A 17,163-nucleotide genomic window follows, 5' to 3' on the forward strand; every position below is an offset into this window, starting at 1 on the left:
ATTATTTTTTCATCCGCGTTTGTTTTAGCGGTTTGTGCGTTTTGGACTATATGTTTGTTGTTGTTTTTTTTTGTGTAATTTTGTATTCTTATTCTTGTTTTTCGTTTTTTGCGGTTTATATTGTTTTTGGTCGTTTCTTTTTGTAACAATTCGTATACATCTTTTTTTTTTGGCGGGACAATCCGATGACCCAGGAGGCATAGATACAGACGTAACAGCTAAAATAATTATCATTTCAAAACATAGTCACGTGAACATTTACGCCCAATGCTAGAAATACTTCATTTAGCCAACTGCGAACTAGGTGGCGGTAGTCAGCAAACGTCAAACTCAAACAAAAGCGATACAAGCGCCACGAGTGGTTCTATTTCGCCATTATGCTGTACGATTAAAATAATTAGAGTGTTACGTCTGTTTGTCTGTGCTAGAGGGATCGGTATTCCTTTTTAGAGTTGTGTTTGATCTTTCGACCTTGATGCTTGCTTCTGCGGGAGCCAGTGATGAGGGCAGGATCAAACATGTCGCGCGTCGATCGAGTGAAAGTGAAAAAGTGGCGTGATCCTTTAGTTGTGTTTGATCCTTCGACCTTGACGCTTGCTCCTGTGGGGGCCGGCGATGAGGATCAAACATGTCGCGCAGCGGTCGAGTAAAGTGAAAAAGTGCCGTATTCGATTAGTTTTTTTTTTTTGATCTTTCGACGTTGATGCTTGCTCCTGGGCAGTGCATCAAGAAAGCCCGATCAGTCGTCAGTTGTTTTCCCTCTCGGGTCGCGCGCCTATTTTCTCTGAGTGCTTTTATATAGCCGAGCAAACGAGTGAAGCTGAAAGTGGATTGTTGCTGATCAAGGATGACGGATCAATTGGTGAGCTCGTTTCACGCTACTATTTCTAATCTTTAAAATATGTATGACTGCACCTTTAATCGTTACAACGGTGAGACGTAAATATGATTTTTCAACAAACTATGAAAGGTTCGTCACTATGAGTGTCGACATAAACTCTGATTCATAAATTATTTATGTCTAATTTATTTTTCAAAACACCTTTTTCTTTTTACCTTTATTTTTGTAATTAAAAAAAACTTTGAATGGTTCGACACTACAAATGTAGACTTGCGAAAGGTTCACTTTATTCAACAAATTTTGAAAGGTTCGTAACCTCTTGTGTCGGCATATGTTTTCTCTACATAGATATTGTTCATATCAAATGAAAATATTATATTTACATATAATCATGTTTATATCTCACCAATAATTATTTATCATGGTCTAATCGCTTATCAAAGTGAATCCTGTGACCCAAAGATCCTCCCCATTAACAAACATCCCTCCCAGTAACCTTTGTGGAGATGCAGAGGCAAACACGGTCTCTTAATAGCAAAGGTGACACACTAACATTCCTTTCCCCAATCCCACCTGACTACAAGGACGTGGCCGGCGCCGTTATTGACCATGTATAAATAGAGGCACTGAATTATGCACACTGAAGAAGATTACGGCCAATCCCAGCCGATCTTCTAGTTGATTCTTTGTGCATTTTCACTGACTTCCGTCAATCACGGAATAGCAACCATTGATATGTGTAGTCAGTCTAAGCTAAGCTAAGCTAAGCTAAGCTAGAGGGATCGGTATTCCTTTTTAATGTTTAACGATAAGTTTTCTATTACGGAAGAACGCTTAATCGACTAACTTTTCGCGAAACAATGTTTTTGTAAACTATAAATAAATCGTTTTCTCTCTTTTGATTGCCGCCATTCAAACGATTAAATTAAAAACAATTGAACAACAAATTCTCCGGTTCCATTGCCGTGCTTTTCAGGCGAATCATGACCTAATACCGCTTCCAACACCTAACTCCGTAGCAGAGGGTGGTGCTGAGTCGCTGGCCTCTCGTTAAATATGTGCTACATCAACATTTCCTTCCCTATCCCAAGTTACGGTAAAGATAGACGTGTCCGGGAATAGCAGTATTTATGATTTTGATACTCTTGTTTAAGATTGGATAAATGTTAACTCCCAAGCCTTGTTCCTGAAAGCAATCTCAATTAGATTATCAAAGCTAAAACATGATTATAGCTAGTACCCAATCTACGAAGTATACCGTAACTATGCTAACGCTAATCTCTACAATGATTTTTCCAGGAATTTCTGCAAGGACTACTCTATGAATTTGTACATGGATTTCCCCAAAGATGCCTACAGGGATTTTTTCAGCGATTCACTCGGGAAATCCCTTAAGAAGTTCCTTCAGTAAGTAATTTTTCTAGGTAATCCTTCAGAGATACCTACAGGATTTTTGGCATTGACTCCTCCAGGCATTACTTTAGAAAAATCAAGACAGGGACTCCTTTAGAGATTTCTCCAACAAATTCTTCAGGAATTTCTCCAAGGATTACTCCAGAACAATCTTCAAATGTGTTCCTCTAAAAATTCTAACAGGGTTTTCTTTAGGAATTCCGCCATAGATTCCCTCGGATTTCCCATCAGAGAATCCTACAAGAATTTTTACAGGGATTCTTCCAGAGATTTTACAAGGAATAGAGGATTTCATGGGAAAATTGTTCGAAGAATTCTTGGATTTGTTTCAGATGAAACCTCTGGAGAAATTTCTGGGAAAATCCTTGAAGAAATCATCGTAAGGTCACCTAGCAAAGAGTTTTAGTCCCCCATAATCCCCCTTCTCCTACGAAAACAATACAAATACGCTTAAGTGTGCTCAACGCAAGTTCGAACAATTTTCGCAATTTCTGTGTGCCATACTGTAGTTACTCTAGTAAGTGTACCCGTTATGGGCATAATTGTTCCATATTTCGTCATACGTGGTATTATAATTTAGAATTATACGTGATATAAATTTAGAATTATTACATGTGTTTTAGTAGTAGTTATATAAGTAATATAACCGGGTACCCCGTTGGTTTGACCACCTTTAACAAACACACTTTTTAATTTGTACCCGGTAAAAAAAAAGAATTTTGTATTGATTGCACTCGCCATATACGTCAAAATCGTCTAACATGATTTAGAAAATCGTTCATTTGATAGGGTAAATACCATTGCTCACCTAGTTTTTGTAGCCTATCTTACGCAATTTTTCCTTAGCTTTTTGATGGTGATCTCAGAATTTAAAACTAGCGGTGCGCTAATGGTGAAAAAACGATTTTTCTAACAAAATTCAAGATGGCGGCCAAATTCAAAATGGCCGCCAAAATTTTTTCGAGTTCAAATGAAAGCTATATCCTTTCTCTATACGATGCCACTAAGTTTGCTATGTGTTCCAAGCGAAATATGAGACATATCCCGTGAAGAAACACCCAAGATTTATCGAAAAATGGGCTTTTTCGCAAACTGTTCAGCTAGCTGGCCGTACGAGGGGTCCACCAATTTGAGAAAACAGAAAGGACCACCCTTAAGTTTTATCGAGAACTAGCGATCCAGTGACATAAAATTGGAATTCTAACGATGGGTGCCGATGGCGGCCTGGTTTCAGCGAGAATTGCTCAATTTCTTTAAACAAAAAACGTCCTCACAGTTTTTTCACAATAAACATAAAAAATAATCATTCTAATGGCGACAAAATATTGAGAATCCGTTTGCGCCTTTCAGAGATATCGGAATTTGAAAACAACAATTTTTTAGAAGAAAATCTCTGATAACTCTGTAACCATAAGAGATAGAAGAGTAGTTTCTTCGGCAAAAAGTTTTGCAATCAAATGTTCTGAAAGTGCTCGGAACAAAGTTTTTGCGAGAAGTTATCGTATAAAAAGTTATCAAGTTATCACCCTAATTTCACATCACTGAAAAAAATGTCTGGAAAATATGAAGAAACTTTGCCGAAAAAACCATATATCTAAAATTGATGATTTAGGCGCAATAATTTGTGTCTTCCTAGATATGGTTTTGGGACCAATGTGCAGTGTACCTCAGGATAATCCCGATGATCTCCGGTATGGTTCTATATTATACGCACATTTTTATCACAAATAAATTGTACCTTTTTAAAATTAAAAAAATAAATAAAAAACAAATGAGAATCATTGAAATGGCAACTACCGTCAGACGGGGCTACTTCAGACATTCGCATTTTGGATTTATTTGCAGCATAAATATTAACATGAACATTTTTTGGAACAACATCAACAATAACAGGATAAGTAAGAAAATGTATCAAAAAAATCCGAACAAATATTCGCAAGGTACAAAACATTCGCTATGTGAACTTTTTTGGAATTTTTCACGTATCGTACAAAGTTGTTGAGGGCATCAGAAAACTATCGAATAATCATGTTCCACAGAAATTTTCGATAATTCAATGGGGGAAGTTGTTGTTTTATACAAATAATTGATCAAAGGTCTTAATTTTACGGCCTTTTTTTTTAGATCAGAGTGTTGGTTTGTACAGTATGGCCCATAATAAAATGCGAAAATCGTCATATCATGTTTAATGGTAATTTTTACATAGAAAATGTGAATGAAACATAAATATTATTCATTACTTGTATTGTTTAATCTATTTAGACTCAGTTTTTTGCTTTGGACATGATTTTTATCTGTTACTTTCACGTTACTAGAGAGGAATTGGAAGCATACCTTCAAATTTTATCATGCGGACGTTGAGTTCAATATCTGTGTGATGAAAGCTTCTAAAACATCAACGATTTCGTGAGATTCTTCACAGACCTTGTCTACAGCATACGCCCATATCAAATAATAGAATTGGTTCATACTTGGGTCATTGGAGACTTAAACATATTTTCGAAAAAAAAACGGCTCATTTTGGCGAGCTTTCATTGAACCTCCATATAAGTGTGATAAGCGGCTCCGTTTTGCTTAAAACCTATGATCTAGTATTGATATAAGTTGTCTCTAACCGAAGGAACAAATTTCATCCTCAAAAATCTGTTATAGGCCTCCGTATTTATTTTTTACTAAACTTTAACAAAAAATAGAGGCATATCAAACCTATAAGACGCAAATGCCCTCAAAACTATGACCCTGGAAAAATATTTTATTGTAACCATGGAAAACACGTTCTCTAAGAACTCCTCCATCTTCTGATACCGAACAAGCTAAAATTAACAACAATAAAGTGTGATTTTTGAAGGTGGAAAGTTTATCACCAGAGTATACGACAATCAGACGCTGTTTCTAGCTATGGGTGGACAAAACCTTTGAACTTCTTTGCTTTATTACATTATTTAGGACAGTAAGAAAAATACGACAAAAATTGTCCTAGATAGCGAAGTTATGATAGAATATACTACAATAAACAGAAATAACATTCACTAGCAAAAACAATGAAAATAACGCTTGTGGATGCTAGATTCACGTTCAAACAATTTTCGCATTTTTTTATGGGCCATACTGTATATTTTACATCACAAACAAAATTAAACTGAGGATTCAGAAGAGTGATTAACAATATAACATATATCCCGAGCAACACACATGTTATAATTGTGTATTATCAATTTTAATATGACTAATTTTGGTCTTATACCAGTCGATAATTCATAATTATAACATGTGTGTTGCTGGGGATATTTCAATACGTATAAACAGTAAACTCACAACATAATGTTAAAAAAATGTTCGGTCATATTTACGTGAATCTGCAGTACAAAGTAATTGCATACTTCACCTGCTACTAATAAACTATTCTTTCGTTATCTTAAAACTATTGAGAACCAAAATGCTTCTAACATAAGCAAAATTTGAATTGCTTATGATCTTGCGAAACTTTCTTCTTATACTTCATACACTTCAAATAAAATTACTTTTAGTTGCATGAGATCATGAGATCCTTCTACATATCATTCACATAACATTGAAAATCAAAACGAGTGTTTTTGTACAAAACTTATCAATCATCGCAGTACTTGGTTGTTACATAATTCGTGTGTATCAACTTAACCAGTCAAGCATACTTAACTAACAGTTTCATTTAAAGAAGGCAAACTTGAAGTTACAAACTAAAAATTGTGAAGAGCATGTTTCGCAGAAAAATGTTATATCGTGATGAATCAAAATCCGGACGGTACCAATATCCGGACACTCTGATTGTAATTATTAAATTTAATATGAAATCAAATGGTAAATATAATTTAAAATTTATATTCGTAGCTTTAAATATGTCTGTTCATGTTAATTCATTATTTCATCTAGTAATCCTTTGTAACGAAATATTAAAAATAAAAACAAATAGGCGACACAAGTTGAGCGTCATTCCTCCAGATAACCAAATCTCATAGTGAAAGTTTTGGCCAGAACGTCTGCACTTTCGAGTTAAAACGAAGTTACAAAATTATACAATTTTAGTGCCTTGCGTAGCTGTGAAGTGTGTGGAATAATAGTTTTCAAGTGTGTGCAGCAAAGAGTGAGTACAATTTGTGCAAACAATCATTTGTATTGAGAAAACAGGATGCCTCAAACGCTGTCCGGATTTGTAGGCTAGTGATCGTTAACCCGGACATATCGTATAAACCTAATATTTAGTGCGTTTGGAAAATGTTTTGATGTATGTATAGGTATGTGTAATTTTTTTGAGCTCTACATTTTTTAAATTATGTTTGTTGATCAAAAAACGTTCAAAAACATCATAAGGACGGTAATCTATAGAATCTGTTATAAATTGATGTGAATAAAGTATTTTATTATCAAATGGTATTGATTTCTAAAAGTGTCCATAGTAGCCCCATTTTTGTTTTGAAGGACACATTTTTTCACTATTCAAGCAATATTTTTATATCTTGATGGATTTGTCTCATATTTTGCACATTTTTTACGCACATATACAATGTAGATATATGCAAGAATTATCGAAATCTATCCATAACACTTTGAGTTACAAATCCTCTAAATTGAAGAATATGGAAATAATGTCAGAAGAAGCCCCGTTTGACGGTATTCAAAAAAATGTCTTGTCGAGGATGGGGGATGTAGTGGTTAACCACATAAGGCAAATTAATCTCGTTGGTTCGTTTTGGTGCTTTCTTCTCGAAATTGGTAATTTTCATTCTACTCTCGCTTTGCTACTTACCGGCTCTGCTTCTCTGTACGCCGGTTTGTAGTGCTCCTGGGGATGCCTTTTCTCTATCAAATACTTCTCCTTTATGTTCTTGCATTGCATTTTCATTTCTTCTTGCAACTTTTGCTGGATTTGCTTCGGAATCGTGCTCGACCCCAGATAGCAACCGCCACCGCTGCTGCTGTTGCTGGTGCTTAAACTGGAACTTCCCATCCCTGTGTCTATACTCCGTGCTCGGAGGTGTGTGGCAGTGCTAGGATGCACGGGCGGAGTTCCGGCCATAACAATCGTAGCCGATGGACCACCCCCACCCAGTGCTAGGCTCTTCTCCAGTCGTTGTGCTAGCATTTGCTCTAGTTGCTTCGATGATTTCTGATATTGAGATATGCTTTGGATGTGTTGGGGCGGCTTAGTTATACATGTGCTACTACTAGAAGTGTTCGTATCGCGGTTCTTGTACAGCTCAAAGGCCATTGTTTGGCGTGTTATGAAGTCAGGATCTTTGAAGCCGCCTGAACTGGATGATAGCGAACTATCGACACTGTCGCTGGACGATTTGATACGACCCTGTTCGTATTTCTTGCTTTTTAGTTGCTTGGTGTCCTCGATTGGAAAGCATGATTTTGCCACGGTACTGGCACTGCTGAGGCTACAGCTGGTGCCATTTTTGTGACTCTGTAGGCCTTGTTTATGACTGTTAGAATTTAGGATTATTCCACAGCAGTCGTTTGAGCAGCCAAGGCTTGGTGAGGAAGGAGCGACTTTTTTGTCGGCGAGCTTTTTTACTGGATCGTTTTTACGCGGGGATGACGACGATGCCACTGCTTGTGGGGTGGTTGACATACCGCTACCACTTCCACTACGACCACCACTTCCACCAATGCCAACCCTCAGCTGTTCGTCTGGAGCTGAAGTGGCAACGACATGCGATGTCGGAAAGTGACGTCTGCTGCTGCTGCCGCATTCTAATGAATCTCCGTCGACAGACTTCGCCGCAGCGGTAAAGTTTTTGCGAATTTGTCTCACTTTACTGTTGGAGCCGGAATTTATGGGATTCAAACTACCGGAACTGGCTACAACAATGTGGTGATGGTTTGGGGGTGGAATATTGATCGGCTTGGCTGGAAGGGCTGGTTTCATACGGGGAACACCTTCTTCAGCACTCTGCCTTTTTTCACCGTGCTGTATCATCTTCATCGACGATGTTCACTTAACACTTAATGCGTTCTTTACAAAATCTAGTATACGTTTACCACAGAGATCAATACCATCTACTAGACGTCGAGAGCTTTCCGCTTCAATTCAAATATGCCCATAATCACTTTAAACTCGCGTCTATTCTATCACTAAAATCACAATGGAGTTTCCCCCGACAATCTGTACTCAATATAAAACCTACGCCGATCCAATTCCTCCAATCTCGAGTATGAAATAACACAGCACTGTCCGAATATATCAAATTACATCTTATAAGTAGTTATATATCCCGAATTAAACTCTAGACACTCGTTTACCATCCATGTTGCGCTCAGGACACCTTCCGTGCCGAAGCTTACCTAGATGGCGAATATCCTGCCGTTTGACATGCCAGACAGTGCCAATAAGGGTCTGGGCCAAAGGGGGAAAGAGGAGAACTTTGTGGAAGTGGGCGAAACGCCCGATCTGGGGCGGTTGTACGCCAAAACATGTTCCTCCCCTTGCGTCGCGGGAAAAGCGGCATGCGAATTTCCTCACCGGAAAGCATTCAAGTGACTCTCTCATAGCGGAATAATCGTAAGGCAAGCCCACTGATAGCATTACCTCTCACTCAACTCGCTAAGCTAAGGGAAGGATTCGCCCCGCGTTTCGAATAACAACAAACATATCCTGGCGCTGCATTATTATGCTCTCCGGTGGGTTGGGTGGGAGCTCACGCGAAAGGATCCTTGCAATGATGGGGGAATGTGGAGGGCGAAATTTCCGCGCAGGCGCTCTTGCTATGTTTGCAAAGCTTTGAAGATTCTGACAGAATGTGTCAAAAATTGGGAGCTCAGTTTGGAAAGAATTTCGAATGGAGTAGTTTAAGTGTAAGCGACAATACATTCAATTGGCGCGAAATATTTTAATTAAATCCTGGTCCTTAGTATTATTTTTTTCATTATTATAATTTTTAATTCCTTTATTAGTATAATTTAAAACATTAAATGTTACGACATTAGATATTCTATGTAACTCATTAGTACTATACCAAGTAAGGAGCTTCAGAACCATTTTCAAAATTTTATTTTGGATCCTCTACAGAGCTTTCTTCCTGGTATTACAATATCTAGTCCATACTGGTAAGCTGTTCTTTTAACACACTTCAGATTAATTGTCAGAACTCCAAGTTTGAAAGACTTTCTGTAAGAGCTGGAGAATTTTTGGGGCCAATATTATACAAGAGAGGCGCGCCCACGTTCAAAACCATGGGTAGGATAGACGTTGGCAAATATTTTGTGCACAGTAAGGCTAAGAAATATTTTAACTCTATGGAATCATCCTGAGCTGGAAATTGAAAATTACTGTATTTAAGGTGTTCAAACGCAAAGGATGTAAGTGGTTACCTCAAGATTAGGAAAGTTTTTCGTTTTACAGGACTGGTAACGACTGAGTCCTTAACCATAGGAAATTATAGACCTCTTGCCTGGAAAAAGAGACCAAAAATAGAAATAAAAGAACCCAAAAAAGAGGGATGAAAAGATTCCACACAACAAGAAACAAGAAAACAAAAACGAAACCTAATAGGAACCTGGAAATAAGAATGTGGTTGTCAATACCATCAAAGCAGATGTTTATTTAAAATCTAACACATTTTTTATGAATTAAGTTTTACTGCTCGTATAACTGTAGAGTAAGGTGGGGCAAAAGTTCGACCTTAGTGGTATAATCAAAGTTTCCAGGAAAACAATAGCAGTTGAAACAAAACAAATACCATACAGTGAACCTTCAACATGTGGGCTATAATTTTGCTGAAAAACTTGTGTCAAAATATTTACCCATTTTTAGTTATAAAAGTTTCAAAATTGATTGTCTTATTCGAACTTTTGCCCCACCGATGGGGCAAGAGTTCGAATCTAGTGTGGGGCAAAAGTTCGCTGTTTAAAACAAAAAATATCGATACTTTTATAACAGGCATACTTTACACCAGCCATAAACTTAAGTTTGACGAGAAATACACGCTAAATTTTCATCAAAAAATTGCCCAAGACCGGGTTAATTGTAATATAGCATAGCATAGCATAGCATAGACTGACTGTACATGTCAATGGTTGCTACTCCGTGATTGATCGGAACTGGTAAGAATTGCACTACGATCCAAATGAATGGGAGTTTCCGCTTACTCTCGAAGTGCAATTTTAGCAGATCTAATATTATTGATCAATAACGGCGCCGGCCAAGTCCTTACAGTCAGTTGGGATGGGGAAGGAATGTTAGGGTGTGATGATTGTTGCTTCTAGAGACCGAGAATACCTCTGCATCTCCACAATCACCACGGGAAGGGTGTTTATTAGTGAGGGAGGAAAAGACCTGGGAGTCACCTCTGGTCGGTGATGCGATCCATGGACAAGGGGGAAATATACGACTTGTATTTAAAGCTAGTTTTGTATTTTTTTCTCGAGAAGTTTTTGGAAAAATACGTCAACATCTATAATGTCGAACAATTCAAAAGACGTTTTTATTAATGACGAAAACTGAAAATTACATGTATATATTTTAACTTATATGAAACAGGAATAATGCCGACACTTGTAGTGACGAACCATACATAGTTTGTTTGAAAATTACATATGAGTATTACTGTGCATTTTGTCTCGATATGGTAGAAGTTTTAGAAAATACGTCAACAAAATCAATCGGACGACGCAAAACCGAACTGTCCTGTTTGGGCTTCACGAAGCACTACCCAGCAAGACGCTCCAAAACAGGCGGAAAAAAATTCTCCGGCAACAAAAACGCGTGAATCCGTCACCAAAATCAATCGGACGACGCAAAACCGAACTGTCCTGCTTGGGCTCCACAAAGCACTACCCAGCAAGACGCTCTAAAACAGGGAAAAAAAAAAAAATTCTCCGGCAACAAAAACGCGCGAATCCGTCACCAAAATCAATCGGACGACGCAAAACCGAACTGTCCTGCTTGGGCTTCACAAAGCACTCTGCCCAAGACCGGGTTAATTGTAATATAGTCAAAAATAGCAGTTTTTCGCAAAACTAAGTGGAAATGTAAAATTTTGGTGACAGTTTTCACACGATCAGACAAATGTAACTAAATTTGAAGATAATATGTGGATTTTAGGCAATTTGCACATTTTTCCGTGATTTTATGCATGGGTCGAACTTTTGCTCCGCTGATTCGAACTTTTGCCCCACTATGGGCCAAAAATTGTTTTCAAGCATTTATGCAAAAACTAATACACCTCAAAACAACCTTGTGATAGGTCTAGAAACGCCCTTATATAAAATATTGAAAAAGATTTTATCTTCAATTGGTTCCATGCAAGGAAAGTTTGACCAAAAATTACAATATTCACGTCGAAAAACAACAAATAGCCATAACTTTTACAAATCTCAATCGATTTTTATGATATTTGGATTGAAAGTCCAATTAGCAATAGCATTCGAACCACCATGACATTTATAAGATTTGTTTTGAATTGAGCTAGAAATCTTAAAAAGAAACTCTTACCCCACTCGAACTTTTGCCCCACTTTACTCTATGTGTTTTTCATGATCTTTTTTAGGAATTTAATCAGAAATTATTGCAGGTGTTTTCAAATAAGCATATTTAGTGATTATTTTCCAAGGAATTTCTTCACGAATTTTCCTAGGCAATTTCTACCAAAAAAAATGTTTAGGATACTTCAAAAGAATTCAATCTGGATTTTCTCAAGAATAGTATGAGAAACTTTTTAGGAAATGTTAGGAAAAACTGCAGCAGTAATACTTGGATAAAATGCTGAAGAAATTCTCAGAAATAAAAAAGATTTGTTCGAAGAAACCTTCTGTGTGACAGTGAATGCACATTGTCAGGGACGTTAGCTTCCAACCCTCTTATGATAGTCGACAACCAATAGCCTATAACCAGGACTCCTAGAACGTACACGGCAACGCAGATCTACTCAAATCTGAGTTGTTTCAACGCAAAACCGTAGTTGCGCCCAATAACCCAAATTTGGCTAAATTTCCAAGGCCTGCATTAGGTACTTTGCCTTTGAAGCCATAAGAAGAATTTACTTCAATTTGGTTTGATATAACGCAAAATTGATTTCATGCAACCCAAGCTTGAGAATAATGCATTTACCCAAATTTGGCTTATTGGGCCAAGCTACCCCCATTGGGTAAGTGCAGCCCTCTCTGTTTTTGACAACATTGGTGGGGAAGAGAGAGAATACCGAGAGATTTTGGGTTGAGAGAATAATCGATATACTTAATTTTGGGTAAAGTCAACTCAAAAATTAGGTAATCTGTTATTTCCGTGTAGCACCAGATCGCACAACAAACGATCTAGTAGGCATGGCAAACCATAAATGCGGCACTCTTCCAGTAACGTCAAAGCAGAATGTCGTGCTCTTAGCGGAGCTCCCGTTTGTTTGCCACAATACTAAACTCTACACCTTCTTACTTACTTACTTATGGGTTCTGGGCACCCATTCTAGTGTATAGGGCCGACGTGAAAGATTTCCATCCTGGACGATTGAAAGCTGTTGCCTTGACCAGGTCAAATTGTCGTCGACTTCATTTATTTCTTTGATGAAACTACGCCGCCTTGAGCCTCTGGGTCTGCCTCTGCTGCGATGTCCAGCTCGATTGCATTCCAGTTTCCACCCCGACGTGTGGCCGACCCACCCCCACTTTCGTTGTCGAATCTCGGTTTGTACGGGTTGCTGGTGGCACCGACGATGGAGCTCAGCATTAGAGATCCAGTTGTGTGGCCACCATGCGCGAATCTAAGCAGTCAGTGGATGCGGGGAGTCATGGACAGCAGGGGGAGGAAAACGACAGCTGGCGAGTCGGCGAGCTGGCGAGTTTGTTGATGCAATTCTCCCCTCCGATGGTTGCTATAGGCCTATTCACATGACAATCCAAAACAGCTGATCGGGTGCTCTTTGACAGTTCTTCTATGAAAATGACAGCCTCGTGTATGCACCGGTCCTCCACCGATGTAAACTAATGCATAGACGGACCTGTCACATAAAAAGGCCTATCGTTTCCATAGTGTTTATTATTACCTACGGTTTGAAAATTGAAAAGGAGTAGAAATTTTTTGGACACAAACGACAGTTTGAGAGTAGCGTAATTTGGGGCAAGTGTGCCACCTTAAACAAATTGTTTTCTAACTATGCCTAAAGCTTACAAAATCCACCAATTTAGCCTCATGATGTCAGATTCACATCTTTTCATAACCACTGTGCAATTTAAAAAGAATATAATTTCAAAAAGTATTAGTTTTGGAGCTTCTCAAATACCATCCAAAATAACCAATTTTTCGACACTATGGGGCAAGTGTGCCACCCATATGGGGCAAGACGGCCACCGAATAGACATCGCATGTAATTCAACTTGTAATAACATTTTATTTATTTCCCATTAATATTACTTACAAAGCAGACGCTAATCGATAATTTATCAAATAATTTTAAGTTTACCGTAATAAGGGGATGCTTTATAACAAGGTTCAAAACATGCGTAACTCCCTATTACTAATTCGAATAATTAAAATGGTTATTTTTGTCTCTATTCAATACAATATATGTATTGCTTTTATATTACAATGAATATGTTTAATATTAAACTAGATCAGAACTAAATAACGGTAAAATATTGATGAAGATATGTAAAACGGTACTTAATAAGCCGAAAAAACTTGTTATTATTGAATATTTTGAGAAAAAATCATTTCAGGGGGCGAAAATGTCAGTTATTCCCCTACTATACTTCAGAAACTACTACTGATGCCTCATTTTGGTTTATTATTATGATATTGTTGATGATGTTTACATTTTTATAAATTTCACTCCAACAATTTTTGTTTACCAAATAGGTGGCACTCTTTCCCCATTTATACATTTCATTTACATTTCAACCAAACTGGATTTCGTATGTAAAACGAAATACTTTTTTGGTTCAAATGCCACAATAACTTACACATTTGAATAGTTCCACGATGTACAGTACGTTAGAAAAATCTTTTAATAATTTACCTTTCACCATGCTATTTAGAAACAACGAAATCTTGTAAAAATCCACTCAAATTTGGTTATCTTTGCACAAGTCGATGTAAATACGGGAAACATAGAGCAATTTTCATCATATTTTAATTATTGTATTATGAAGTATAAGGGAAGATATTGTTAAGCTCAAAGAAAAAGTAAGAGGTTGTTTCCGAGTTACAATCGCCAAGTTGACGTTGGATAACGTTAGCTTCTTCTATTTCATGGCTTGAGACCGTCACGAACTCATGAAATATTACTACTGATAAAAATCCAATCAATTTTCATACTATTTGTTGCATGTCAATTCTGACCTATTATGGAAATTGTGTGTTATTATTTGGTTGGTTCGGTTAACACTTCAACACCGATAAAATCGGTCGATGGAAGTAGAAGTATGAGCGGTAACTCTTGCTTCTCAAACAAATATTCCGGTCGAACGTTAGGTCCACGCATGATCGTTGCTTTAGTTAGTGCTTTAGATTGGTTGCTTAAGTGGGTTCCGAAGCCAGTTTGAGGTTGAAGTACTTCTCCATGAAGTCCGCGAACTCAATGTTCTCCACTTTGTGCTCAAATCGATGAAATATGATTGGCATGATCTTGTTTTGATACTCGAAAAAGTTCCGCACCATGAAGAACTTCTTCTGCTTCGTCGTGGTATCCGGGAAATGTAGAGGCAAATCTGCGATTCCAGAGCTCGGCCGTCATGGTCCTTCAGGAAGCAAGTTGACTAACTCATGTGCACCAAAATTTATGCAATATGTAGTAAATGAACGTTGTTTGTCTTAAATATTGTGTGTAGTGAAGTTTTTTTTTTCATGGGGCCCAGATAGCCGTAGCGGTAAACGCGCAGCTATTCAGCATGACCAAGCTGAGGGTCGTGGGTTCGAATCCCGCTGGTCGAGGATCTTTTCGTAAAGGAAATTTTCTCGATTCCCAGGGCATAGAGTATCTTCGTACCTGCCACACGATATACACATGCAAAAATGGTCAATCGGCGAAGAAAGCTCTCAGTTAATAACTGTGGAAGTGCTCATAAGAACACTAATCTGAGAAGCAGGCTTTGTCCCAGTTGGGACGTAACGCCAGAAAGAAGAAGAAGTGAAGTTTTTTGTGTCAAAGAATGGTTATTTCTATGGGAATTATGCAAAATTCCAGAATCATGTTTTGTGTGTTGTTAAAAGGCATTCATAAACTTCTAGTTATAAACAAGCATGTGGACATGGTGTTTGTAAGGATGCTTAAAATATATCCCCAAAGCAGATTTTACTATCAAAATTCTCATCAATTTGTTCGTTTTGTTGAAATAATTGAATTTCAGTTGAAAGTTAGGAAAATCCTTCGGGAATTGCCTACATTTAGGCGTTACCGCTGTAGTCTTGAAATTTAATTAGGCGGCATATATTTATTACGTAACGCTAAAATTTGAAATTTTTGACCACCTCCCCCCCCTCCGTAACGCTTTTTGTATGAAAAATTTCAAATTTTTGTATGGACCGTTACGCTTGAGCCTACTCCCCCCCTCCCCCTAGAGCGTTACGTAATTTGTGGATGCCGCCTTATAGATTATTTCCAAATATATTGTCTTGTTAAAATTTGGTAAGCATATTCGGATTCAGGAGACTCAAATTAAGTTTGTAGAGTTGATTTCAAAACTAATAATAATCACATGCACAGTGATCAATTTCACCCCTAAATGGGATCCCCTGATTCGTTATTTAAGAGATGATTTTGTTTTAGGTGCATAAGCCAATAAGGATCATCGTCGTACTTGTTTTCCTGAAAATCTATCCGGGCGTTAGTAAGTTATTAACAGTCAAAATCCAACCACTTTTCGTGACGCGAGCGATTTTTCGTTTTTCGAAATTGTACCCCAGTATATGTTGCCGTAAGACGTTATCCAATGTCATAACATAAAACGCATTTATGAGTACTTAATTTTTTCGTATATTTGCTATAGTGACATCTGCATGAAAACAATCAAAATGTTACTATTAACCGTCAGATGGCGCGCATTACCAAAGTTGCGTGTAGGCTACCACCTGGTGACGATTTTGGGTTATGAATTCATACACGCTCAAAAAGCTTTACTCAATAATTAGCTGAAATTATCTTAAGGCATAGTAAACTGGTCTAACTAGTTCTAACTAACGGTTCGGGAAAAGGTTAGTCAACTTGATGTGTTTGAATACTGGAAAGTGCGATTCATTTCTTAGAAGAATATGTATCAGCACAGGGGAGATTTATCAGGTTTTAAAAATAACACAAGTAATGTTTTGGTCCAGGCTTGATTTTGAGTAAGTCATACTGAATTCTGTGTAACTTTATTCTAGCTAATACTCAATATCAAGAATCAACTGTAAATTATCCTGATTGCTTTCGGGTCCCTCATAATAATTCGAAATAGAGAGCCGGATCCTATTTTTGGCACGTTTGATTCATATTTGGCCACATTATGCGTCGTACTGAAGCGCTTCTTATTGCAATTTTTTGGACAATTCGGTCGAGAAAAACCCCCATTTTAAAGTGAATCATTGAAGTGCCCAAGTGGTTCTGCACCCTATGCTGTTTCCCTTTTGACGTTAACTACGTCTTACGGCAATATACTGGGTGTCAATTGAAAGTCTAAAATGTTGCAACCGTCACGAAATTATGTAAGATTTTGAATGGTAATAACTCATCCATTTATCAGTAGATTTTCAATATTTTCCCACCAATCGGTCGGAAATTTATACAACATTTTACTCAAATGGAGAAAACTTTTGATTTTTGACGAAAGACTGTCGAAAATTGGGAAAATGTCGACCCCTTTCTTAGGAAACCAAACTCGTTCACATTGTCTTCCACGATTCCTTTGGGTTGGCTCGTGCATTATAAAAGCAGACCAATTTCTGCTTCTTCGCGCATTCT

The 17,163-nt window shown here is 37.6% G+C and overlaps 1 protein-coding gene across 1 annotated transcript in view; it reads right to left on the bottom strand.

Moving 5' to 3' along the window:
• Positions 1-8,587, bottom strand: part of LOC5571483 (ras-GEF domain-containing family member 1B) — a 172,107-nt gene extending 163,520 nt beyond the window's left edge. The window contains exon 1 of the mRNA XM_021848584.1: positions 7,038-8,587. Coding sequence (XP_021704276.1) covers positions 7,038-8,222 — 1,185 coding nt within the window. The 5' untranslated portion in view covers positions 8,223-8,587. The remainder of the gene's footprint in view (positions 1-7,037) is intronic.
• Positions 8,588-17,163: the final 8,576 nt, after the last annotated feature.

This window comes from Aedes aegypti, chromosome 1, assembly GCF_002204515.2.
Source record: "Aedes aegypti strain LVP_AGWG chromosome 1, AaegL5.0 Primary Assembly, whole genome shotgun sequence".
NCBI lineage: Eukaryota > Metazoa > Arthropoda > Insecta > Diptera > Culicidae > Aedes > Aedes aegypti.